Here is a 22929-nt window from a genome sequence, read left to right as displayed (position 1 = left end):
TTCCTCTGCCAGGTTCCAACTTTCTAAGCATATTATACCTAACTTTTCTTTCTTGCTTATTCCTCATGTATGATGTTCTATCCCCTTCCTTTGAATATTTGTACAAAGGCTGCCCTGGTGCTTAGAATAAGGGCAACTAGATGCACTGTGGATAAAAGGCAGGTCCTGGACGCAAGAATATTTCAGTTTAAATTTGGTCACATACCTGGCTGTGTGACCCTGGGCAAGTCATTTAACCCTGTTGCCAGTTTCCATTATTTATTTTTAAAAAGTTATATTTCCATATTTATGAAATTTATAAAATAAAATTATAGAGAAGGAAATGGAAAATTGCCCTGATACCTTTGCCAAGAGAACCCAAATGGGGTCACAAAGAATCCAGCATGATTAAAATGACTGATTAACAACAAAGCCTAGAATGTACTATACCCCTGCCTTCACTTGTGCCTTTTAGATTCCTTTCAAACCTCAGCTTAGACTCTATTCCTTATAAGAGATCCCTCTGAAATTACCTTGTATATTTCTTTCGATACTTTTTATCCATAAACATTTTGTTTCCTCTAATAGAATGTTTCACCCATTCTAGGCCTTTGGACAAAGGTTCAAAGAAAGGAGATAGAATGTTGCATATGAGGAACAAGCAAGCAAGTCAGGTATAATAAGCCTAGAAAGCTGGAACCTGGCAGAGGAATTTGGATTTGATGTAGCAGCAAAAGGAATCCAATGGGGGTTGTTGAGCAGGGAAGGACATGGTGGAAGTGTTTTAGGAAGACTAGTCTGGCGGCAGTGAAGAGGAGTAGGGGACAGACGGAAAACAAGCTCAGCTGTAAAACTGTTGCGATAATCCAAGCATGAGATGACGAGGGACTGAGCCACAGAGATAGCAGTGGGACAGAGAAGAAAAGATAGATTTCAAAGGAAGAGGTTTCAAAGGATTGGTTGTCAGGATACAGTGACAAATTGGATGTAGGGCATGATGGAGATGGAAGAACCAAAGGTGATTTTGAAGCTTTCTAGCCTGGGAGGATGACAATGCTTCTGACAGCAATGGGGAACGATAAAATCCATTTCAGTTGTGTTAAGCTTCTGGTGATAGCAAAACATCTGAGGTGGAGGTGTCTTGTAGGCAGTTGGGAAAAAAAATACAAAGTGCAGCTGAGATGTCTGGCCAGAATCTCAATGTTGGTAGGAGGTAAAGTCATCCACTAAGACTGGGGTGTGGGTGGAGTGTGTGTGGTAGGGAGAGGGGTGTAATCAGCCCCCATACTTCCATAGCACTCTAAGGTTTACAAAGCATTCTTCCCACAACAATCCCAAAAGGAAGAGCAGCATTATTTTCTCCATTTTGAAAGTAGGCAAACTAAAGCCCAGAGAAATAAAATTTACAGAGAGAGCAATGGAAAATTTAATGAGAGAAGCCTATAATAATGCTCACAGTGAATGCTGTTAGGAAGAGAAAAAATTTTCACACTCAGGGTCAGCTTTACTTTCCCAGTCTTTACTACACATTACTCCATTTTACATATTCAAAGCCCAACTAATTATTATTCCTCACACATTACTCAGCTTGTCAGCAGGTATTGTTTTTTTGGTTTTGTATCCCCCCAACACCCACCACATAAAGAATAGGTGCTAAGTAAAATGTAGTAGTTGCCTAATAAAAGTATGAGTTTTTGATTTATCTTCATTATTTGTGCAGGCTGTCCCTTTTACCTGGAATGGAATGTATTCTCTTTTCACCTCTGCCTTTTAGATTTTCTCATTTCCTTCCCCGCTCAGCCCAAGTGATACCTCCTATTGGAAGTCTTTCCTAATCTTTCCAGATGTTCATGCTTTTCCATTCTCAATTACTTTGAAATTCTTTCTTGATACAGGTTGTCCCAAAAGTCTTAATGGAGTTTTAAGTTTTTGCTTTTTCAGCATGTATTTTCTATTGGAAATGGAATTTGGATGCTCCCTTATGATAGGGCCTTTTTGGATTTGCTTTTGTATCATGATGCCTACCTAGTTCTTAGTAGCTTAATAAAAGTGTTCAACCCATTGAAAATAAAGAAGAAGAAAGACTGAGAGCAACAGCGGGGGCCAGGAAGAAGTTGGATATCTTGAATTTGTGATGGCCTATGTATGGCTCTGTCTTTTCCTACAAGAATGTTATAGACAAGAGAAAAAGCAATCAGTGGGGATGATGGGCACCATGGTTCCTTAAAAGGTTAGGAAGGTAAGAGAGTTTAGAAATCCTGAGAAGGCAACATTCATTAGATAGTTGACAAAGAAGTCTTAAGTGGGGTGTAGGTCTAGGTTCAGTGTAGGGAATAAGTGAGGAATAATGGGAGATGCTGAATGATGGATTGAAAGCCTAAGTGAAGAAATTAGGTAGATACTGAGCAAGAATGTGAGAGAATAGGGAAGGAGGTTTTGGTAGAAAGGATGTGTACTGACTTAAGTGATCTCAGATTGAGGGCAGGGTTTGTGTTATCTTGTGTCAAACCTTTGGAGTTCTCAGAATGTTTTAAAGTGCATAAAATAAAATATAGAGTAATACAAAGGAAACCAATTATACTGAAGTATAGTTATCAAAATCCTTTTTTTAATTTTTAATAGCTTTTTATTTACAAGTTATATGCATGGGTAATTTTACAGCATTGACAATTGCTAAACCTTTTGTTCCAATTTTTCCCCTCCTTCCCTCAAAATCTTTTTTTTTTTTTTAAGTTTCAAGATCCCACATTAAGAACACTACCCTAGAGAGGGTGGGAGAGTTATAGTGATTGCTGGTGAGTAATTTAGATTTGTAGAAATGGAGAACTACTGTCTTTACTGCCTTGCTCATGCTATTCCTCCAGCTTGGATATTTTCCTCTTTTCTCCATCTCTTCACAATCCTACTCAATCATTGAGGCCTCAATCTAGCCAAGTTTGTCTCACTCTTAAATATGCCATTCTTTTTTCTACTTTCTATTTACTCATTCTACTCACCCATCCCACCCCTAACGCATGTGCTTTCTTTCTGCAGCATCATCCCCAATCATTCAAGGTCTAAACCAAGCCTTTGTGTCATAGTAGAAAGTTTGCTGAGTTCAAATCCAGGCTCTTGAGCTATGTGACCATACCTCTCTAAACCTTATTTTTTCATTCATAAAATGAAAGTGTTGGATTCTATGACTTCTAAAAACCTTCCATGTCTAGATTTATGATCCTCTGATAAATTCTATCTCTTCTCTAAAGCCTTAAACACTTTTCCAGCCTATGTTGGTCTTCTTCCCATGCCAGATTCAGATTTCTTAGAATTTAGATGGCTTATTTTTACATAAAGAATGGTTGATTCAGAGAATTGTTCGGTTCTGCAAACATATATTGTATCTAGGATATACTGCAACATATCCAACATATAAAGGACTGCTTGCCATCTAGGGGAGGGGGTGGAGGGAGGGAGGGAAAAAAAAATCGGAACAGAAACGAGTGTCAATATAAAGTAATTATTAAATAAAAATTAAAAAAAAAAAAAGAATGGTTGATTCAATATAACTAATTCAATGATCCTAAAGAGGCCAGATTTGAAACCACTTTTCTGTTCTGATAGGTGGCTCAGCAATCATCCTATGAATGGATGATCTGATTATACATATAGAAGAATCCTTTGTCCCCCTCAATTCCCCACAGAATTTTGGAAGCTAGGAGAACAAACTGTGAAGACTTCAAAACTATATTAATATCTTTTGAACAATAATCTTCATGGATGGTTTCCAGGGGAAAAAAATAAAGCAAAAGAATTAGACTATTTTTTTTTTTTTGCTTTCCACATTATATATTGGCTTATATATGACTTTCAAGTGTAAATCCAAAGGGAAGAGCAAGGCAGAAGGAGCATTCATTCCATTTTAGGTGCAACCTTTGAACATTTCCTATGTGCATATCGCTATGGGAATTATAGAAGGAAAGGCATGATTCTTGGTCCCCACTGAGCTTTTGGACTAGTTGGGGAGAAAAGGCAAGCCCATAATGGTATAGATAGTGTTATAGATAGAAAAAAAGAGAAATCACTTCTCAATCAAGGAAGACTTCCTGGATATCATATCAGTTTACAGATAATATATTAAGTCAAGCTAAATCAATGCCTTCCCTAATTTCCCAGCCACTTCCAAACCTCTCTCTCTTTTCTATTTAATCTAATTGTACTACCTCCTTGTAAAGCATTAATTGATTATTATCTTCTGTCAAGAAAGGTCATAGATTTGGACCCACAAGGGATTTTAGAAGCCATAATAATCCAAACTATTCATTTTTTGGGAGATATGGAAACTGAGGTCTAGAGAAGGATCAGGCAGGTAGTAGGTGTCATACCCAGGATTTGAACACAATCTTCCTTGACTTTGTGTTGCTGAATATTCTACCTTGTCATGAGAGATCACACATTTCTCTTGGTTCTCCTAAGCTCTCTAACCATTCTTAGTCCTTTCTCCAATTTTTCTAAGTATGTCTTTATCATTTTGTCTCTGGCCTTTTTTCAACATATTCTCTACTGTGGCAAGCTCATTTACTATCCTTCAATTGTTCCTGAATGACATCTTCCAAATTAAACTTTCAAGAAGACAGACATTTATTATGTGCTGTTAGCAGTTTGTAAAGATTCCAACAATGTGCATTAAGTGCAAGATGTTTTTCTGGGTACTAGAAACACAAAGACAAATATAAGACCTTTAAAGGACTTAATTTCAAAACCTGCATTTCTGAATCAACTTCAGGATATTGTCACATGAATGTTCTATTAGCACCTGAAACTCAACATTATCCAAAACAAAACTCTTCCCTCCTTAATCTTTTCCTTCTCCTGTCAAAGACACTTCCTACTGTTGGAAAAGTTAAGATTTCCTTTAATTCTTCCTTCTCATATTCAAAAGGGGATTTTATCTCCATAACATCTCTTCTACCCCTCTACCTTTATTACCGAGACTATTTGAGGCCCTAATTACCAATAGCCTGCACTTACAATAGTTTTCTAGTAGGTCTCCTACCTTCTTTTCCTCCCTTCATGACAGTGCTTGATAAATAATATTTTCCTCCCCTTCTCTTTCCCTCCCACTGCAACAATAAAAACAGCAAAAATGTAAAAACCAAATAAAAATACCCTCACAACAACCAAACCTAGTCCACAAAACAAATTTCTGCATTGGCCATGCCCAGAAATACATAGCTTATTGGATTTTTAAGTCCATCACCTCTCTGGTAGGAGGTGTGGGTGGTGTGATTCATTTTCAGTGATGTTCTATGCTTTTCTACTTTATTGTCTTTGTTCACTCTTATGTCTTGAAATGTTCTCCCTCCCCCTCTTTACCTGTTGAATTCTTACCCATTCTTTAAAGCTCAACCCACACACTCCCTCCTTCTTGAAGCCTTCCATGATTCCAAAGTAGTAATGAGTTTCCCTCTCAGATTTCATGTTACTCTTTGTTGAGTATGTACCTTTTATGATATAGTTTATATTATAATGATCTATATGCCTCGGCGTCCTCAGATTTAAAACTGGAAAGGACTACCCGATAGTTTCTTGTCATTAGAGCCAACATATTTCTTGGTTCTCCCAAACCATTCCTTCTCATTTCCCCCCCCCCCAATTCTTTATCATATGTATTTTTTGTAATTCTGCCTTTAGCCCTCTTTCTATATATTCTCTCTTGTAGCAAACTCATTTGCTTTCATTTGATTGTTCTATAAGAATAGCTTCCCAATTAAACTCTGCTTCAAAATGTTCTTTCCACTCTACTATGTTATCACTCTTACTAAACTATAAGCCCCATCAAGGCAGGACAGAGTGTCTAAACTTCCTATTTCCTTTAGCACTAACCATAGTGGTTTCCATAGAAAATGGATGGATGAATGAATGAAGATGGCACATACAAGGGCTAGTGAAGAGGGAGGTTTATTTGGTGTGAGGGGTTAGTATTAAAGGATAGTAGAAGATAAGAGTAATCACAGTTAAAAAGCAGATAAAAACATATCTAGAGCAATGATTTTTTTGGTGTCATGGAACCCCTTTGGCAGTCTGATGGAACCTATGGATCTCTTCTGAACAGAATAAAATTAATGGAATTACAAAGGAAGTCAATTATATTGAAATATAGGCAGGGATGTGCTAGTAGATGTTTAATATGTGTGTATGTTTATATATGTGTGTGTGTATATATATATATATATATATTATATATATATATATGCATGGTATACCTTTAAGTTTAATTTGCATTATTAATATTTTCTCCATCATTTTCTTAAGTCTAGATGGTAACTAAAACAGCAGATCAAGCCTTGTTTTATAGTTGTTACTGATTTCTGAATTGTAAATTGTTAACTGAAAATTTAACAATGAGCTCCAGCACACTCCTGGATATAGCTATCAAAAATATATTTTTTAATTGGTTCAGGTTAGGAACCCTCAGGTTAGGAAACTCCTGGTATAGAACTAGAAGGAACCTCAAAGGCCATCTTGTCCAATCCCTTCATTTTGCAGGTGATGAAAATGATTTCCTGAGGGAGGTCACTCATGTAGTAAATAGCTCAGATGGGATTTGAATCCAGACTCAGACTTCAAAACCAATGTTCTTTCTACTGCACCACAGCCATTATCATTATGGTTAATACAATTCACCATATAGGCTTTGCTGTGATTTGTTATATATGTTGTTTTTATTTCGTCCTTGTACTTTTCATTCCCTTTAAAAAAAATTAAAAAACCTAGCACCTGCTTTTAAACTACATCATCATTGCTTTTCACTGTACTCTCCCTTCATGCAATCATTTATTTTTTTGTTGGGTTACTATTAGCTCCTATTCGATTCTCTTGCAAATCTCAGTAAAGGTACCTTGCAGCTGATTTTATTTGATTTTTCAGTCTCTTGCCTTCTCTTCCCCTCTATGTAAAAATACTCGTGTAGGTGGGTGTTTGGTCTGTTTTCCATACCAGTATAGAAGTGAAAATGATGAAGATCCTAGAAAACATGTTTCCCTCAACAACCCAATTAAAGAGGCTTCCAAAGGCAAATTAAAGTCCTTTCCCCACATATATTGAAGTATGCTAGATTAAAAATACCTTTCTTTAAATTTGTACATGAAATGCTCTTTTTAGGCAACCGCATGCCATAAATCCTGAGGCCTCTTTAGGAAAATGTAAAGTACTTCTTGAGTTTCTCCAGCATCACAGCCTGGGAATAAATTTGAGCTTGTTAATGGAAAATCTACTAGTGTGTGGACTGTTTAAAAAAAAAAAAAAAAGGACCAACTTGGCAGCACAAAAAGTGCCAGACACACCCTAATACAAACCAGCATTTTGTAACTCAGTTCTCACTCAAGAAAAAAAAATCCATACTTCAATTGTGTCCAAATTTTTTAAAGTTGCTGAAAAGCCACGGAGACAGCCACTAGCTTCTGGGTTATATTTTCATCAGTAAAATATGCTTGTTCTATTAAGTTCTCTTTTAGCCCTTTGGGAAAACAATTTAGTTAGTTTCTCTTATAAAGATATACCAGCAATGGTAGCAGCTTGTATTTACGTGGTAGGGGAGTCAGATTGATACCTTTGACTTCTTAAAGTGCAGTCCTTAGAAATCTATTTAGTTGAACCTCTGGTTCTCACAGTCTGTAACTAATAGATTATAATTGCAGGATAAATTTCTTTTTTAATAGAAAAAAGAAAGCAGATTGGGTTCCCTGAGAGAAAGAAAGCTAAGCAACTCTGGGTTCTGCTCCATGCTTTGCTAATCCTTGACCGTCACCCTTACCTTGCTCTGATTCCCTTTCTGCTTAGACAGAAATAAGGAAGTCTGGGAGCAGAAGCAAGGGTGAGGTTTGTATGAACTTGGGAAGTTGGAGAAGAGCAGGAAGGACTGATCAAGTAGTAACGGGAAAGCCAGGGAAGCAGAAGACCTAGACTCTTGTCTTAACTTTGCTATTAACTAGTAAACTAATGACCTTAGACAAATCTCAATACTAGTTTTAGTTTAATTCCAGTTTAGAGTTGAAGTTTGTAGTTTTTTTTTCTCAGTCTCCATTCTCCTGTTTCTGTTGCCCTAAGGAAGGAAAGGCAGGCAGTGTGATATAGTGGAAAGAGTGAGAAAACTTAGTTTCAAAGGCATTTCTGTAGTCAGGAATACCAGCACCAGCTGGACTGGAGGCCTTAGCAATGCAAGCAGAGGTAGGCAGGGTACTGCAGGGAGTGGCAGTCCTAGCCCTGGCCCTGGTTCCTACAACTGTGGCAGCCAAGTATGGCTTTTGGACAGAACTCCAGTCTGCAAGAGTCACGATGGACCAGAGTCTCTGATGCATTTCCATGGGCAAGTCATTTAAATCTCCCTAGTTCTCAGTTTCTTTATTATAAAATAAAAGAGGTGGTCTAGATCAGAGGTCAAACAAGCAGACCACAACACTCCTGAGTGTGTTTAGAACCAGATTAAAGTATAATTGGGAAATATTTAATATAATAAATAAAATATAGAAAACATTGCTAAATCAATAAATGACTGCAGGGATCCTTATGTATGGATTAATATGGCCCCCAATTTCCATTTGAGTTTAACAACACTGGTCTGAAACAGTTATCTGAAAGCTTTCAAAAGCTTTCAGCTCCAAATCTATGATGACCTCTACTGAGAGTGAACTCACATTGGACTAAAGCAACCTGATTTTTTAACTATATCTAATCTAGAAGTCTTAACCTGTTTTGTGTCATAGATCTCATTGGCAGTCTGGTAAAGTCAGTGGGTCCCTTCACAGAATAATATTTTTAAGACATAAAATACAGAAGATTACAAAGGAAACCCATTATTTTAAATAAATATGTACTTTCCCCCCATCTAAATTCATAGACTTTTCTCCTGAAATTTCTCCTTAGTCCCTTTGGAGGTCTAGAACCAGGTTAAGAACCTTTGCTCCAACCATTAGGAAGATATATCTGACATGGATCTCAAATCTGTTTCTCTACAACTTTCAGTCACTGGTTCTGCCTTCTGGGGCCAAACAAAACAAATGTAGTCTCTCTTCATCTCAGAATGCTTCGGGTGATCCTAACTTTTAAGTACAGGAAAACTTCTAGTTCCATTTCTTCTACTAACATCTCCTGGCCTCATTTGTAAAATGAGATTGTTGCACTGGGTGGTTTCTAAGGTCTCTTCTGGTATTAACACTTTGTGAGTTCTATGAGATAGGAATGTATAATCAAAACCTCTAAGACACAGAAGATATTTACTTGCTGAGAAATTTAAAAGACTGAGCTTAATATTTCTTTTATATGTAGTTCACTGAGCCTGTGGATAGGACTCCCAGTAAGGTCTAGAAACTCAATTGAAGAGACCCTAGAATTACTCTGGGAATAAAAACTTCAGATGTTTTCTACTTCAAATTTTCTGCTTCTCATTTCACAGTCAAAACCTCTATAAGCAAAGGCCCTCATTACTTGTCACTCCATTGTGCTGGACAATATGGGTGAGAGATCCATGGGCATACAGATTATTGTTCTCTCCTTCTAAACTGCTTCAGCAAAGTTTGGATCTCCTGTCAATGAAGAAAATGAATTACTACAGAGGATACGTAATAGGTGCTATAAACAACATATTACACATTCATCCCTTTCCTGCTCTTTGGAATTCAAATTGATTGGGATCCAAAAATGTCATCATAAAATTCAAATTTCAATAAGAAACATTAAATGGAACATTCAGTAACACATAATGCCGTCTGCTCAATTGTCTCTCATCCAGAAACACCTTCTGGCTTCCTTTTCATCATTTGTTCAGCTCAGGAAAATGATAATAGCTAATAATTTGTCTTTCCTTCTAGTAAAATTAACTAAAGTGAGAGGTTAATTTATTTTGTTTTGTTGTTGTTTTGGGGGGAAGAGGATCCTAACCTGTGATTTCATTCCATGAACTTTGAATATGGAAACTTTTCCCCTACTTCAAATCAGTTAATTATTCTATGACTTGGGGAGTAGTTGTCTGCTTTCAAGAATTAAATGATTTGCCTATGATCATAGCATATATAGTATATATATCAGAGGCAGAATTAGAATCCAGACCTTTTTTATTCAAGAGAAGGCTTTTCATTATCTTTGCCTACATTACCTCTCCACTATTATGTAATGGTTTAAAATTAGAAAATGATATAGCTTTCTATGTCAATAAATCTTCTGTGCCTGCAAGTACATACCCTATTTTGAAAGATTTTTTTTTTCTTTTTTGTAATAAAAGACAGGCATTGGTCCACTTAACTGTTTAAAATTTCATATCCTGAATCCATATATAAGAGACTATTAAAGGCAAACTACTTTGTCATTTTTGTTGAATTAATCCATTTGCCAAAGTGGGTACATTAACAAGTTTCTATCTCTGCTACTAATACAAGGCCCAGAATTTGTTAACTTTCTGACTGAGACTGGATTTTTAAACAGTATTTAAGCAGAGAATCACATGGGAATTGCCACAAAGAAGATGGTACACTTCAGAGAATCAGAAATATCTCTTTATTGCCTGCTTCTCCCAGGTCCTGAAATATCATAGGAGTGAATGAACAAGTGAATAAACAAGCTGTGAAGGAGGTGAACTACTGCTGAATTGCTTTTGGAATTAGAGATTAATAATAATATGGGTTAATGAAATCCCTAGCCCATTAAATCTCTAGCACAGTAAATGATTGATGCTGCTTGTTGGGACTAGAATAGGCAGGATAGAATCTGGGGTGAAGTAGAGAAATGGTTTAAAGTCAGAAGAGCTTTCTCTTGCTTGTTAGCAGGCTTGTTGAAGCTGCCTAGAAGAAAACGTTTGTGCTCAGAGAGGTGTTTGTGTATGCCTTAGACAGATGGAAGATAGACTTCAAAGAAGAAGAAAGGTAGGAAACAGTCTTTGCTTTTAAGGAAGTTTTAAGGATAGACCAGAAAGTGGTGATCAGGAAAACAGAAAGAGTATTTGATTTTTTTTTATTAGGGTAAATTTATATTGGATTTCATTATAGGAGACAGAGACAATTTGATTTCTCTTGAGGGACAGAAAGGAAATATAGGATGCTACTTCTAATCTCCAGTAGGAAAATACTTTTGCCTTTGTGTCAAGTTTTGAAGCATGTTCACCTGAATGGATGGAAGTGACCTCTCTATCCTAGAATTTGTGTGATAGAGAAAAAGAAACTGGGAATTATCTTTCCCTAGATTTGAAAGAGCAGATTTCAAAGTGTTAAAAGAATAGATAATCTCCTATGGATTAAAATTCCGCTGAGGAAATCAGCACAAGATGAATGGGGAAAATCTCAAGAAGCAAATTATAAAGCCACAGAAAAAGAACTATTTCAAAGAGAAAGGAAAGGAGGAGTGATCCTAAGGGATGTTTTTTAAAACATATACAAAAGATAAAAACAAGAATGCATGAAGGAGAATAAATACAAAAGTCTGAGAAATATGTCAAAAGTTCTAAAATTAAGAACGAGATGAGGTAGGGGAAACTAAAAAGGTTTCATAAGCTATGTTGGAGGGAAAAGGAGAATAAGAAAGATATAGCACCACTGCTTAGATGGTTGGAATGATAATCCATGACAAAGATCTGAGCTGTTAAACTCTATTTCGTTTCTTTTTTGTCCACCAAAAAGAATGATCTTGGTTAGTATTGAAAAGAATAGAATAAAAATTGTTATCAGGGGATTGATAATGAAATGGTTGCAGAATAAGATAATACCTAACTTTACATAGAACTTAAAGTTTTGCAAAGCATTTTAACTATTATCTCATTCTTTCCTCACAACAACCCTGGAAGGTAGCTATTACGAGGAAACTGAGGCAGGCAGAGGTTGTAACTTACTTAGGATCCTACAACTAGCAAGACACTTAAGGAAAGGTTTGAAATAAATTCTTCCTTACTCCAAATCCATCATTCCAGCCATTGTGTCACCTGATCCATTAGGCCAAATCAATAATTTAGTTGAAGGAAAAGAGAGGTAGTAGGGATGCAGAGGAGGCTATATGAACTCTACATTCTTGTTGTAAATCCTGACTCAGGCTGATCCTCTGGTATATTAAATCCAATATTAGAATCAAATAAACTATTCGTAGGTCATTCAGCAAGTAATAAAAGGAGGTTTTCTTAGTCAAAACATAGAAAAGATTCTTAACAAAGACACAGTATAGCATTCAACTCAGGTAGACCCCCACACACCTTTGCTCTCATATGAAAGGAGTTAATAGAGCAGGATATGGTGCCTCCTTGAACCTTGGGAACCGGGCCAAGTCCAAAGGACCACTGTTCCATGTTGTCAGCTCTTTTTATGCTTTCCTTGCCTTGCACTTAGTAAGGGTTTAATAAATACTTGTTAACTTTGGTGAACAGGATCTTTTCATGGGCTTCAACAGCTAGGAGCCTTGAGTCTTAATCTCTCAGCCCAATCAAGTCTTGAGGACACTTTCTTATCTTCTAGGAAAAGAACTAACCCACCAACATCACAAGAGAAAAAACACTGGTCCCTCAAACTTGGATACTGAAACAACAGTGATTTCTGAGAAATCATCATGATTTTGAAAAATCGTGGAAGTCAAAAGAAGTGCTGAAGGAATAAAGAATTGCACATTCCCGATTTGCTAAAAAATAAATACTTAAGTCTTCAAGTCACAAACTAGTGAACCAGATTTTATTTCCAGAAAAAATTTTATATTATACTATGAAAGATTTAGTTTGTGAACGTTCAGAAGAGGAAATGATGATTATAAACAATATGCCAGGCCAACTTCATTTTCTTTTGACAAGGTTAACTAAACTAGTCGATAAAGGGAGTAGGGTAGGGTAGCTCTATTTTATCGGGATTTTAGTGAACCATTAAATTTTTGTGTAAAGAGATGAAGAGATATGGGATAGACTAGTGGTGTCAAATTCAAATAGAAAGGAGAGCCACTAATTCATAAAGCTCCCCATGGGCCACATGATGACTTAATTTTGTAATAAAATGTTATCTATGTTATATTATATTTTTCATTTAGTTAAATATTTCACAGCTCTAGGCCAGTGCATTTAATTAGGTGGGTTTAGAATAATTTGGATGGCAAGACCCAAAGGAATAGTCATTAATAGTTGTTCTGAGTTATCTTGAAAGAAGGTTTTTACTAGGATGCTAGATCCTTTGTTGTTTACATTTTTGTCAGTGAATAATGTACAGATGGCACGTTTATCAAATTTATAGGTGATTCAAAGCTTAGAGGAATAGCTAACACATTGAATTGTCAGAAGAAAGAAAAGAGAAAGAGAAGGGAGGGAAGGAAGGAAAGAAGGGAAAAAAGAAAGGAAGGGGTAGAGGAAGACAGGAGAGACGAAGGGAAGGAAAAAAGCAAAGAGGAAGGGAGGGAGGAAGTATAGATGGATAAACTGTGTGCTAGTCCTTTTGGTAAGTACTTTACAAATACTATCTCATTTGATCCTCACAACAACCCTGTGAGATAGACACTGTTACTAATCCCATTTTATAGTTGAGGAAACTGAGGCAGGAAGAAGTTAAATGACTTGTTCAAGGTCACAGAGCTAGTAAGTGTCTGGGTTTTGAACTCATGTCTTCTTAACTTCAAATTCAACACTTGATCTCCTGTGCTCCCTCGCTGCTTCATTAGTCAAATTAAATTATATGATTTGGTTGCAGGAAGAGGAGGGCATTGAGGTGGCAAAGGAGGATCCAACCCTGTGACTATCGGTGTGAGGAAATCTCTGAGTAGAAATTCCTTCCCCTCATTCAGATCAACAGTTCAGCTCTATCTACATTTACAAAAGGTGTTCAGGGCACTGAGAGGTTAGTTTCTGTCCCCATGGTCACATAACCAGTATGTGTCAGAATTAGTACTTGAACCTGGACTTTCCAGGTTTATGATGAAATTTAATAGTGTTAAATGTAAAAAAGTCAACTTGACTTGTACAAGCTGGAGGAATTGTGGCTAAATAGAAGTTTTTCTGAAAAATGGGTGGGTTTTCGTGAACTGATACTACAGTATCAGTCAAAAGTGTGATATAGCACCCTAAAAAGTTAATGCAATTTTAGGCTGTATTAAGAGAGACATAACATCAAGAATGAGAAAGGTAGTGATCTTATAGTAGTCATTCCCTCTGTTCATACCATAACTACAGATTATGATCATTTCTTGGTATAACATTTTAAGAAGGAAATTGATATACCAGAAAGAAGGTAACCAGATTGACAAAAATCCTCATAATCATACTTTATAAGGATTAATTGAAGAAACAAAAAATGTAATTTCCAGGACTTCTCTTACTTATCAACCCTCAAGAATTCTTTCAAAACCATAATTTATGAGCTCCCAAATTTTATTTTTTCCTAATTAGCCAGAAAACATGGTTAAAAGCAAAGCACAAAAAAAAAAAAAAAGAAGAAATGAAAATGACCACAGAACATCTCTCATAAACTTGTAACTCATTTCCCCTTGTACACACATCCCCTTCTTAGTGGAAAGAGTAGATATATATAGGAATCATTCACAGGGCATGTACATATGGAACACACATATGACAAATAATGACACCTCTGATCAGAATTAGCAATATCTGGTGATATGCTATTATCTATTAGGAATTACATCTTTATTTCAAGCAATTTTCAGGGGTATCTGATCATCTCTCTCCTTTTCTGGAAAATGCTATGGTTAGTAAGCCTCTCTCCTGCAGAAAAGGGATAAAGTACTTTTATCCAGCACTTTCTATCTCTTAACTACTTCCTAAGCCCCATTTGTAGTCTTCAGCTGAGGCCCTATCTTCAAGATCACCTGTTACTCTATCTACCATCCACTGGGAAGTGCAGCAAAGGTTGCTTTGTACTTGATCATCCTGCATGCCAGGATTACACTTCTTTCTCACTTTCATCTTTTATTACCTCATAGAATCTCTCTTTTCCTTTAAGATGCAGCTCAAGCATCACTTTCTACCCAGATCCTTTGCTTAACCCTCCATTAACTACTAATGCCTTCTCTCCCAAACTACTTTGCAAGAAACTATCTGTTTATTCTCTTTATTTTTATTATATTATATACTTACATTTTCTTGTTGCCTCATAATATAAATTCACCATGTATAGAAATTGGTTCATCATACTTAGATTCTCATGCAGTAACTAGCATATAGTAGATACTTAATAAATATCTGTTGATTAATAATTTATGCCCAACTTGATCTCTCTGTTGATCCAGCTTCTTCTTCTCTGTTTATAGAGAAGAGACAGTTCATATTTCACAGTAACCAAAAGGGTAGGAGCTCCATTCAACTGGTGCTGTGCTATTTTTTCTTCTTTTTTTTCTAAATAGCTTTTTATTTTTCCAAACACATGTGGAGATAGTTCAACATTCACCTCTGCAAAATCTTGTGTTCCAATTTTTTCTCCCTCCCTCTCCCTAACCCCTCCCACAGACAGCAAGCAATCCAATATAGTTTAAATATGTGCAATTCTTCTAAACAGATTTCCGTATTTGTCATGCTACACAAGAAAAATCAGATCAAAAGATGAAAGAAAAAAATACAAGAAAAAATGAGCAAACAACAATAACAAAGTGAAAATACTATATGCTTTGATCTACATTCCCAATAGTTTTCTCTCTGGATGTGAATAGTTCTTTCAATCACAAATCTATTGGAATTGCCTGAAATCACCTCATTGAAAAGAGCCATGTCCATCAGAGTTAATCATCACATAATCTTGTTGTTGCCATGTACAATATTCTTTTGGTTCTGCTCACTTCACTTAGCATCATTTCATGTTAGTTTCTCCAGGCCTCTCTGAAATCATCCTACTGATCTTTTTTTATAGAACAATAATATTCCATAATATTCATATATCATAACTTATTCAGCCATTCTCCAACTGATAGGTGTCCACTCAGTTTCCAGTTCTTTGCCCACTGAAAAAAAGGGCTCTACAAACATTTTTGCATATGTGGGTCCATTTCCCTTTTTTATGCTCTCTTTGGGATACAGACCCAGTAGAAACACTATTAAATTCACAGTTCAATAGCCCTTTGCTGCCCTCTGCTATTGCTAGCAAATTCCCAATTTCTTCCTCTGCTGATCCTTATAAACTACAAAAGAAGAGTCTCCATTTTTCCCAGCTACTATTCCTCACTGTCCAATTCTCATTCAATTCAACCCTCTTTTTGTACGTTCACTTTCAGTGTGCCCTTTGAGTACTCCTATTTTAGCATTAATAAATTCCTCTTGATTCTTGATCCTCTTTTTCTTGAAGTTTTTACATTTTCTTGTACTCTAAGACACTACATCCTCTGGCTAACTTTCTCCAATACAGGGTGCTCTGTGATAGAATGGACCAGATATATATATCCTTTGTTCCTCACTGCTACTTCTCAATTCTCTGCCACCATGATTCAGCTATCTCTCCTCCTTTAAGATTCTTCCATCTGCATTATACTGGCTATATCCTTATTAAAATTATCTATTCACTCCCAGTTTCTTTTCAGTGCTTCTCCATGGAATTCAATACCAATTCTATCTTGTAATGCTCTTATCCATCTCAACTCCCACATTTATACTTGGGAACTTCAGTATATAAATAAATGTCCCTCAAACACCTTATTTTCACAATTCATCAACCTCTACAATTCTCATAACCTGTTCACTCCTCCATAACCACCCAATGAGATGGTCTTAGTCAAAATTCACCCATCACTCATTACTCTTATACTTTTGAATTCTGAAAATCCTTTCTTTCTGCTATCATAATTTTCTAACCTTCCATCTCTCTCACTGCCTTAGCCCTTATAAACCTATACTTTGGTTTCATTGCAAATTTTAGAGTAAAGATTCTTAACTTTATTCGTTTATATATATTTTTAGTATCATGAAAGCCTTGGCATTTTGGTGAAGCCTATTGATCTCCTTTCTGATAATGTTTTAAAATACAAAAGACTACATATGAAACCAGTTATACTGAAATGTGATTTTCAAGTTATTTTTTAAAAAAACAAGTTCACAGGCCCCAGGTTAAGAACTACTATTTCCACCCTGAATTATCTTTACTTTCTTTCCATCAGAGCCCTGATCCTATTGCTAATTCACCGATATACTGTTTTCTCCCTTTGCCATCTTATCCTATTGTTGTTCACTCTTACTTAATCTTATCCAAGGGTTACCCTCACCTTCTGTTTCCTCTGCTCCAGTTTAATAGCTGCTGAACATTGCTGGAGGATATAACGCTATTGTGCTGTTTGGATCCAATCCATATTGATACTGACAAATCTCAAAACTGGCTTACCACAGCTAGATGGCAAATAGTGTAACCATGGAAAAATAACTTAACCTCATTGAGTCTCAGCTTTCAATATCTGTAAAATGGAGACAATAATAATTGCTCTAACTACTCTACAGAGTTGTTATGTGGGTCCATTTCCCTTTTTTTTTAAGGCTCTTATCCATCTCACATGGAGATGTGGAGAACACTTTAAAGTTTATAAAGTATAAATATGAGCTATTATTGTTTACTATCTTCTCAAGGTCACATTGGTCCAAGTCAGCTAGGAATGGAATCTGGATCTCCTTTTTCCAATACCTTGATGACTTCCTCTCCTTTCACCCTCTCTGTCCACTCCAAAAGCATCGAGGATAAGAAATCATTCCTAGAAATGACAAGCCTGGTTCTCTTTTGTCATTGAATTTTTGTTGTGTTTTCTAATACCGTAAAGGAAACGGTCATTGTGGGAGTCATTTGCTGTGAGATCAATAGAAGATGTGTTTGTATCTATTGTTCCTTTGTTTCTGGGGACTTCAGAACTAAAGAGTTGACAAACCCCTCAGAAAGAATATTCAGTGCTGAAGAAGGATTGTGACTTTGAGTGTTTGTGAGGAAGTGTGTCCTGATCAGGGTACAGATGGGTTTGTCTTTGAGTTGTACTTGAGTGTTTATTGAGTCTGTGTCTGGAAGCTTGGACAGGCACTTATCTGGGTGAGTCAGAGGGACTAAGGAGGGGATAAATGAGGAAGAGAGATCTGAATTCTGACCAGAAAAGTTCTAAAGGTACAGGGAACAGATTGTGGGGTGGAGAGGATGGGAAAGAGGAGGGGAACTTTCACTTTTTACGCAGAACTGCAGTTAATGATACTTAATTCCATAGAAACTTTAGTATAACTAAAATCTGTATCCTAGTGTTGAGTTAATCAAAATACAGAATCAGGTGGGAAAGTATCACAATTAGCCTTAAACTGAGAATTCAAGGGCAAGCCTAGTCCAGGAATAGCACTTGTACACTTTAGGTGTCATGTTATCACCCACACAAAATAACCTGAGGAGAATAGGTTTTTTCCCTCCACAAACAAAAGTGTCTGAGGTTTGAAGAACAACAAGACTCAGAGGTGAGGCTTTCAGGGCAATGTAAGATAGTGTCTTCTCCAGCAGGCTGTACCCAGATTATACCTTCAAGGGAAGAGCACATGAAGGGCAGACAGAACCAAGTGGGAAAATCAATAATTAGGTGTGGAGACAGCTAGCTGGATCTTGAATGATAGTAAGAGACACTTCGTGACTTGCTTGCCTAAGTACAAATATAGCAAACTTGGTCATGAGGGTTGGAAGGATGGAGTCAGTAATCAAAGGACATGGGGGAAGGACCAATGATAAATGGAATTTCTGGAGGACAATACACTAGGAGGCATAACATCCAGGGCCACTCAGGTGGTATTCTGAAATCTTATTAGCTTCACACTCGTGACCTAAGAGGCAGAGCTCTGGAGACTAAATGTGTGTTTAAATCAGGGATACAAGGAAAGTGTTGTAGACTGAGTCATAGGAATTAGCTGCCAGATGTTGTAATCTTTGGGGGCTAGGCAGAGCCTATAAAGAAAAGATAGACACACACACACACACACACACACACACACACACACACACACACACACACACACTTTTTAAATTTTAAAATGTAGTAAAAGTGATTGTGAAAGAGCACAAACAGGAAGTTTGTAAAAACTCACTCAAATGGTCAGGAGGTAATTTAGAAGCATAATTGAGGAGCCAACAAAAAAGCCACACTGAACCTAACAGACCCCTTTCTTTTTCTTCCCTGTCCCCCATGTGGGACAGAAAGAGGAAGCACTAAAATAAGAACTAAAATACTTGCATCCCTCTTTTTAGAAACTAATAGCAAATAAAGATTGGTATAAATGGCATTGCAGAATTGTGACCAATATGTGACCATTTATGAATAAATGGGACACTGCCTCCAGAGCAGAGTGATTACTAAGTCACGGTAGCATAGCAGATAAGTGCTGGACTTGGCATTAGTTAGATCTGAGTTTCAATCCTACTTCAGGCTCTTAGAAATGGTCTGACTCCAGGCAAGTTGTTTGACTCCTCTGAGATTTTTCTGTAAAGGGGAAGGTTGGTGCTGATGACATATCAAGCCCTTCCAGCTCTAAATTTATAGTTAGGAAGGAGATACTATGATAAACCATGGTAATAATATAAAAAGATCTTATTTGAATAAGAGTTGTAAAAGTTAGAGGCAAGAAAGCATAGCAGAAAGAGCTGGACGTCAAGTTACCTGAGTTCTTTCCCCCCATAACCACTGGATGAGCTTGAGCAATTCACCTCCTAGACCTGTTTCCTCACTTATAAAATTAACTACCATCTCTCATATCTGCTATATAATATGGTGAACTCCTACAAAATTTCATTTTTCTCATTTCTTTCTATCTGTGTTATGTGTATTTGTGTATCATCTCTCTTCAAATAATTTTAAGTTCCTTGAAGCCGAGGACCGTACCTTCTTCATCCTTATTTTTTCACTGCTCTTTATCCTTTATAGGTGCTCAGTAAATATTTTGAATCCAATTAAAATGAAAATTGATCTCCAACAATGACTCCCAAAGCACTGCAAGATCCCAAAGTGCTTTCTGAATTACAAAGAAAGAATTGATTCATGTTCAATAAACCACTTGAATATAAGGACATATTTTACCCTATTACTCTTAAGTGATTTTCAATGATTTAGAAATTCCTGGTCACCAGGAAGGCATCAGGCATTTATTAAGCACATGTTGTCTCCAGACACACCATGAGGTATCAATGGCCAGTGAAAATTGGTGAGGTATCATTTGGCCAATACTTATTTTTTGAACATTTGTTCAGTATCCAACTCTGTGCTAGGTTTTCAATGGCTATAAAAGGAGTAAAAATAAATAAATAAAGAAACCCTGCTCTCAAGGACCTAATCTCTTTAGAGAAATAAAGATAATACAGATGAACAATTATAGGCCTAAGTCAAAAATATTGTGAACCCAACTGGAGGTCATAGAACTTCAGTATAAGCTGGAGTGATGCAGAAAGGCTAGCTGGAGGAGGTGGGATGTGAGCTGGGCCTTGAGGGTTAGGATTTGAGTAGGCAGAAGGGAATGTTCCAAATATGATTAGGATGGAAAACAGTATGAGCAAAGTTTGGAAGGCTTAGAGATATACTATATGTGAGGGACAGTGAGAAGACAGAATTGAACAGAATTTGCACTGGAAAGTATTAAGTAATAAAGGGAGAGGTTTTCATTTTTCACGAACATCCCACCCACCCTCTTTCACTTCATAAAACTGGCATCATTGCTGGAAGCAAAAGAGTTGGATTAGCATATATTGTTACTATTGCAGAAAGCATGTTATTCTAATTTAATTTTTTCCTTTTCCCTCTAGGCCCTGACTTATTTAGCTCAAAGAACCTTGCTCTTCAAGCACAGAAGAAAATTCTGAGCAAACTAGCTAGTAAAACCATGGCCAATATGCTTATCGATGACACCAGCAGTGAGATCTTTGATGAGCTCTACAGAGTCACCAAAGAACACACTCACAACAAGAAGGAAGCCCACAAGATAATGAAAGACTTAATTAAAGTGGCTATCAAAATCGGGATTCTCTACCGAAACAATCAGTTCAACCAAGAGGAAATGGAGATTGTGGAGAAACTCAGGAAGAAACTAAATCAGACAGCCATGACCATTGTGAGCTTCTATGAGGTAGAGTACACTTTTGATAAGAACGTGCTTTCCCAGCTACTAAATGAGTGTAAAGATCTGGTGCATGAACTGGTGGGGAGACACCTGACTCCCAGGACCCATGGACGAATCAACCATGTCTTCAATCACTTTGCAGATGTGGAATTCCTCTCTGCTCTCTATAGCCTGGATGGAGAGTGCCGGCCCAACCTCAAAAAGATCTGTGATGGAGTCAACAAATTGCTGGAGGAAAAAATTCTTTAAATTTTTTCCCTCCATTTCCTCTTCCTTGATTTAAAAAGTCAGTCACCGAGTGTCTTTGATGAGAAACAGCAGCAACAATAACAACAAAACAAAAATCCTATAAAATGTATCAGTTTTCTGTCTCATTCATCTAGCAGATGCTATTTTATTTGAGTCCAGGTATACTCTTGGACCTCCTTGATGTTGGATTTTTAATGTATGTCTGTTTGTTTGCAAGTACTTGACATAGATGGCACCTCAGAGACTTGTTAAGGATAAATGATAACATATCCCAAGCAGGGAAACTAGTCCGTAGAACTACAACAAAATGAAGGGAGACCACCAACTCAGCTTTTCTGAGTGTGAGAGGGGTGATTAATTCAGGAGGTAAAGAGGAAAAGAACAACAAAATGCAAACAACTGGCTTTTAAATTAAATGTCTTCTTCCAGGTGTTCAGATTGTTAAAAATAATAACAACCTAGAAATTTAAGGAAATACAGCCTCCCAACACAAGAAAATATATTCCCCACTCTTCTAGCATCATTAAGAAATATGCTTTAGTTATTTTGGGATGGGATGATAAGAGGTCATGAAGAGTTTTTCTATTTCAGATGTTATGATGCTTCATGGGAGATAATTTCCTGGGCATATGTCCCTAGTCCGTAATGAGAGGTAATGTCCCTTCTATAGCTGCCCTAGAAACATACATACATCTCATATATGTGTGTGGGTAATCAGCTATGGTTCAAGGAAACTCTATCTGACCCAGGCACACACAATCAATAAGGATTTATTATACTAATGCACGGATGAAAATCAAGCAGGAGGTATATCTTTCCTTCATTTTTGACTTTCCCAAGTTTCACAGCCCCATTTTTGGTGCCTATGAACAAAGGAGGAGCTTGTGATTATGATTCAGAAACAAAAACCACCTGCCACGAGATGCTTCCCTATAATAAGAACAGTGGAAATGACAGGAGAGAAATCCAGATGTCAGAACACATGCCCCACTCTATTCTCCGGAACAAAAATGATCATATTGTCTCAGATTATGGTCCAAACTGGCCCTGTAGTCTGTCTCTGACAGCAGTGCCCATACATGGATGGATGACTTGTGGGAGGTCATGGTTGCAACATCAGCCAAAACAGCAATGGCCCAGATGCCAACTAGTCAGACTTGAATTGCTCCCTTTGTCAAAGTCTATTAAACACTTCAGTGAAAAATAGCATTGTGCAGGTGTTGAATTTTTTTCTTAACCAAGAGAGATTTTCAGCCTCTACAATATCATTTTTTTAAACTGAAATGGAGTGGGGAGGGAGAGAGGTAATGGAATTGTTGATGAATCCTTCTTGCCCCTATGTTCTCAAGAATTGTCCTGGCCTTTAATCACAAAGGAGGGGCACATAACAGGTATTGGGAGTGGTTCTGTTTCATGTTATGAGCAGGGAGCAAAGATCAGTAAATCCAGCCAACCTGACATCCATGCTTCTATTCTTCTGGATATCTGGGACTGTCCCCTTTGAATGGCACATAAGTAGCTAGGTGATCTTGGCCAAATTATGGCCCCTGGGCCTCAACTTTTATGATCTGTAAACTGAAGGCTTGAACTAAAGTTCTCTTCTAGCTTTTAAACATTCTATTATTAACAATTGCACCCTCTGCACCATTTTTCATTGAAAAAGCATTTGCAAAAGA

General features: G+C 37.0%; 1 protein-coding gene across 5 annotated transcripts in view; it reads left to right on the top strand.

The window, feature by feature from the left end:
* TNFAIP8L3 (TNF alpha induced protein 8 like 3) overlaps window positions 1-22459 on the top strand; it is a 28191-nt gene extending 5732 nt beyond the window's left edge. The window contains exons 2-4 of one of the 5 annotated variants that reach the window (XM_051980652.1): window positions 10776-10871; window positions 12444-13400; window positions 20691-22459. In XM_051980652.1, the coding sequence (XP_051836612.1) occupies window positions 13373-13400; window positions 20691-21253 (591 nt within the window). In that variant the 5' untranslated portion in view covers window positions 10776-10871; window positions 12444-13372 and the 3' untranslated portion in view covers window positions 21254-22459. Of the gene's footprint in view, window positions 1-2712; window positions 2775-10772; window positions 10872-12443; window positions 13401-20690 lie in introns of all 5 variants that reach the window. The other 4 variants (XM_051980651.1, XM_051980654.1, XM_051980653.1 and 1 more) reach the window with 4 other exon arrangements.
* Window positions 22460-22929: the final 470 nt, after the last annotated feature.

The sequence above is a fragment of the Antechinus flavipes genome, chromosome 2 (assembly GCF_016432865.1).
Source record: "Antechinus flavipes isolate AdamAnt ecotype Samford, QLD, Australia chromosome 2, AdamAnt_v2, whole genome shotgun sequence".
NCBI classification, from domain to species: domain Eukaryota; kingdom Metazoa; phylum Chordata; class Mammalia; order Dasyuromorphia; family Dasyuridae; genus Antechinus; species Antechinus flavipes.
The sequence above is the reverse complement of the archived record's forward strand: the minus strand, read 5'-3'. Positions and strand labels throughout refer to the sequence as shown.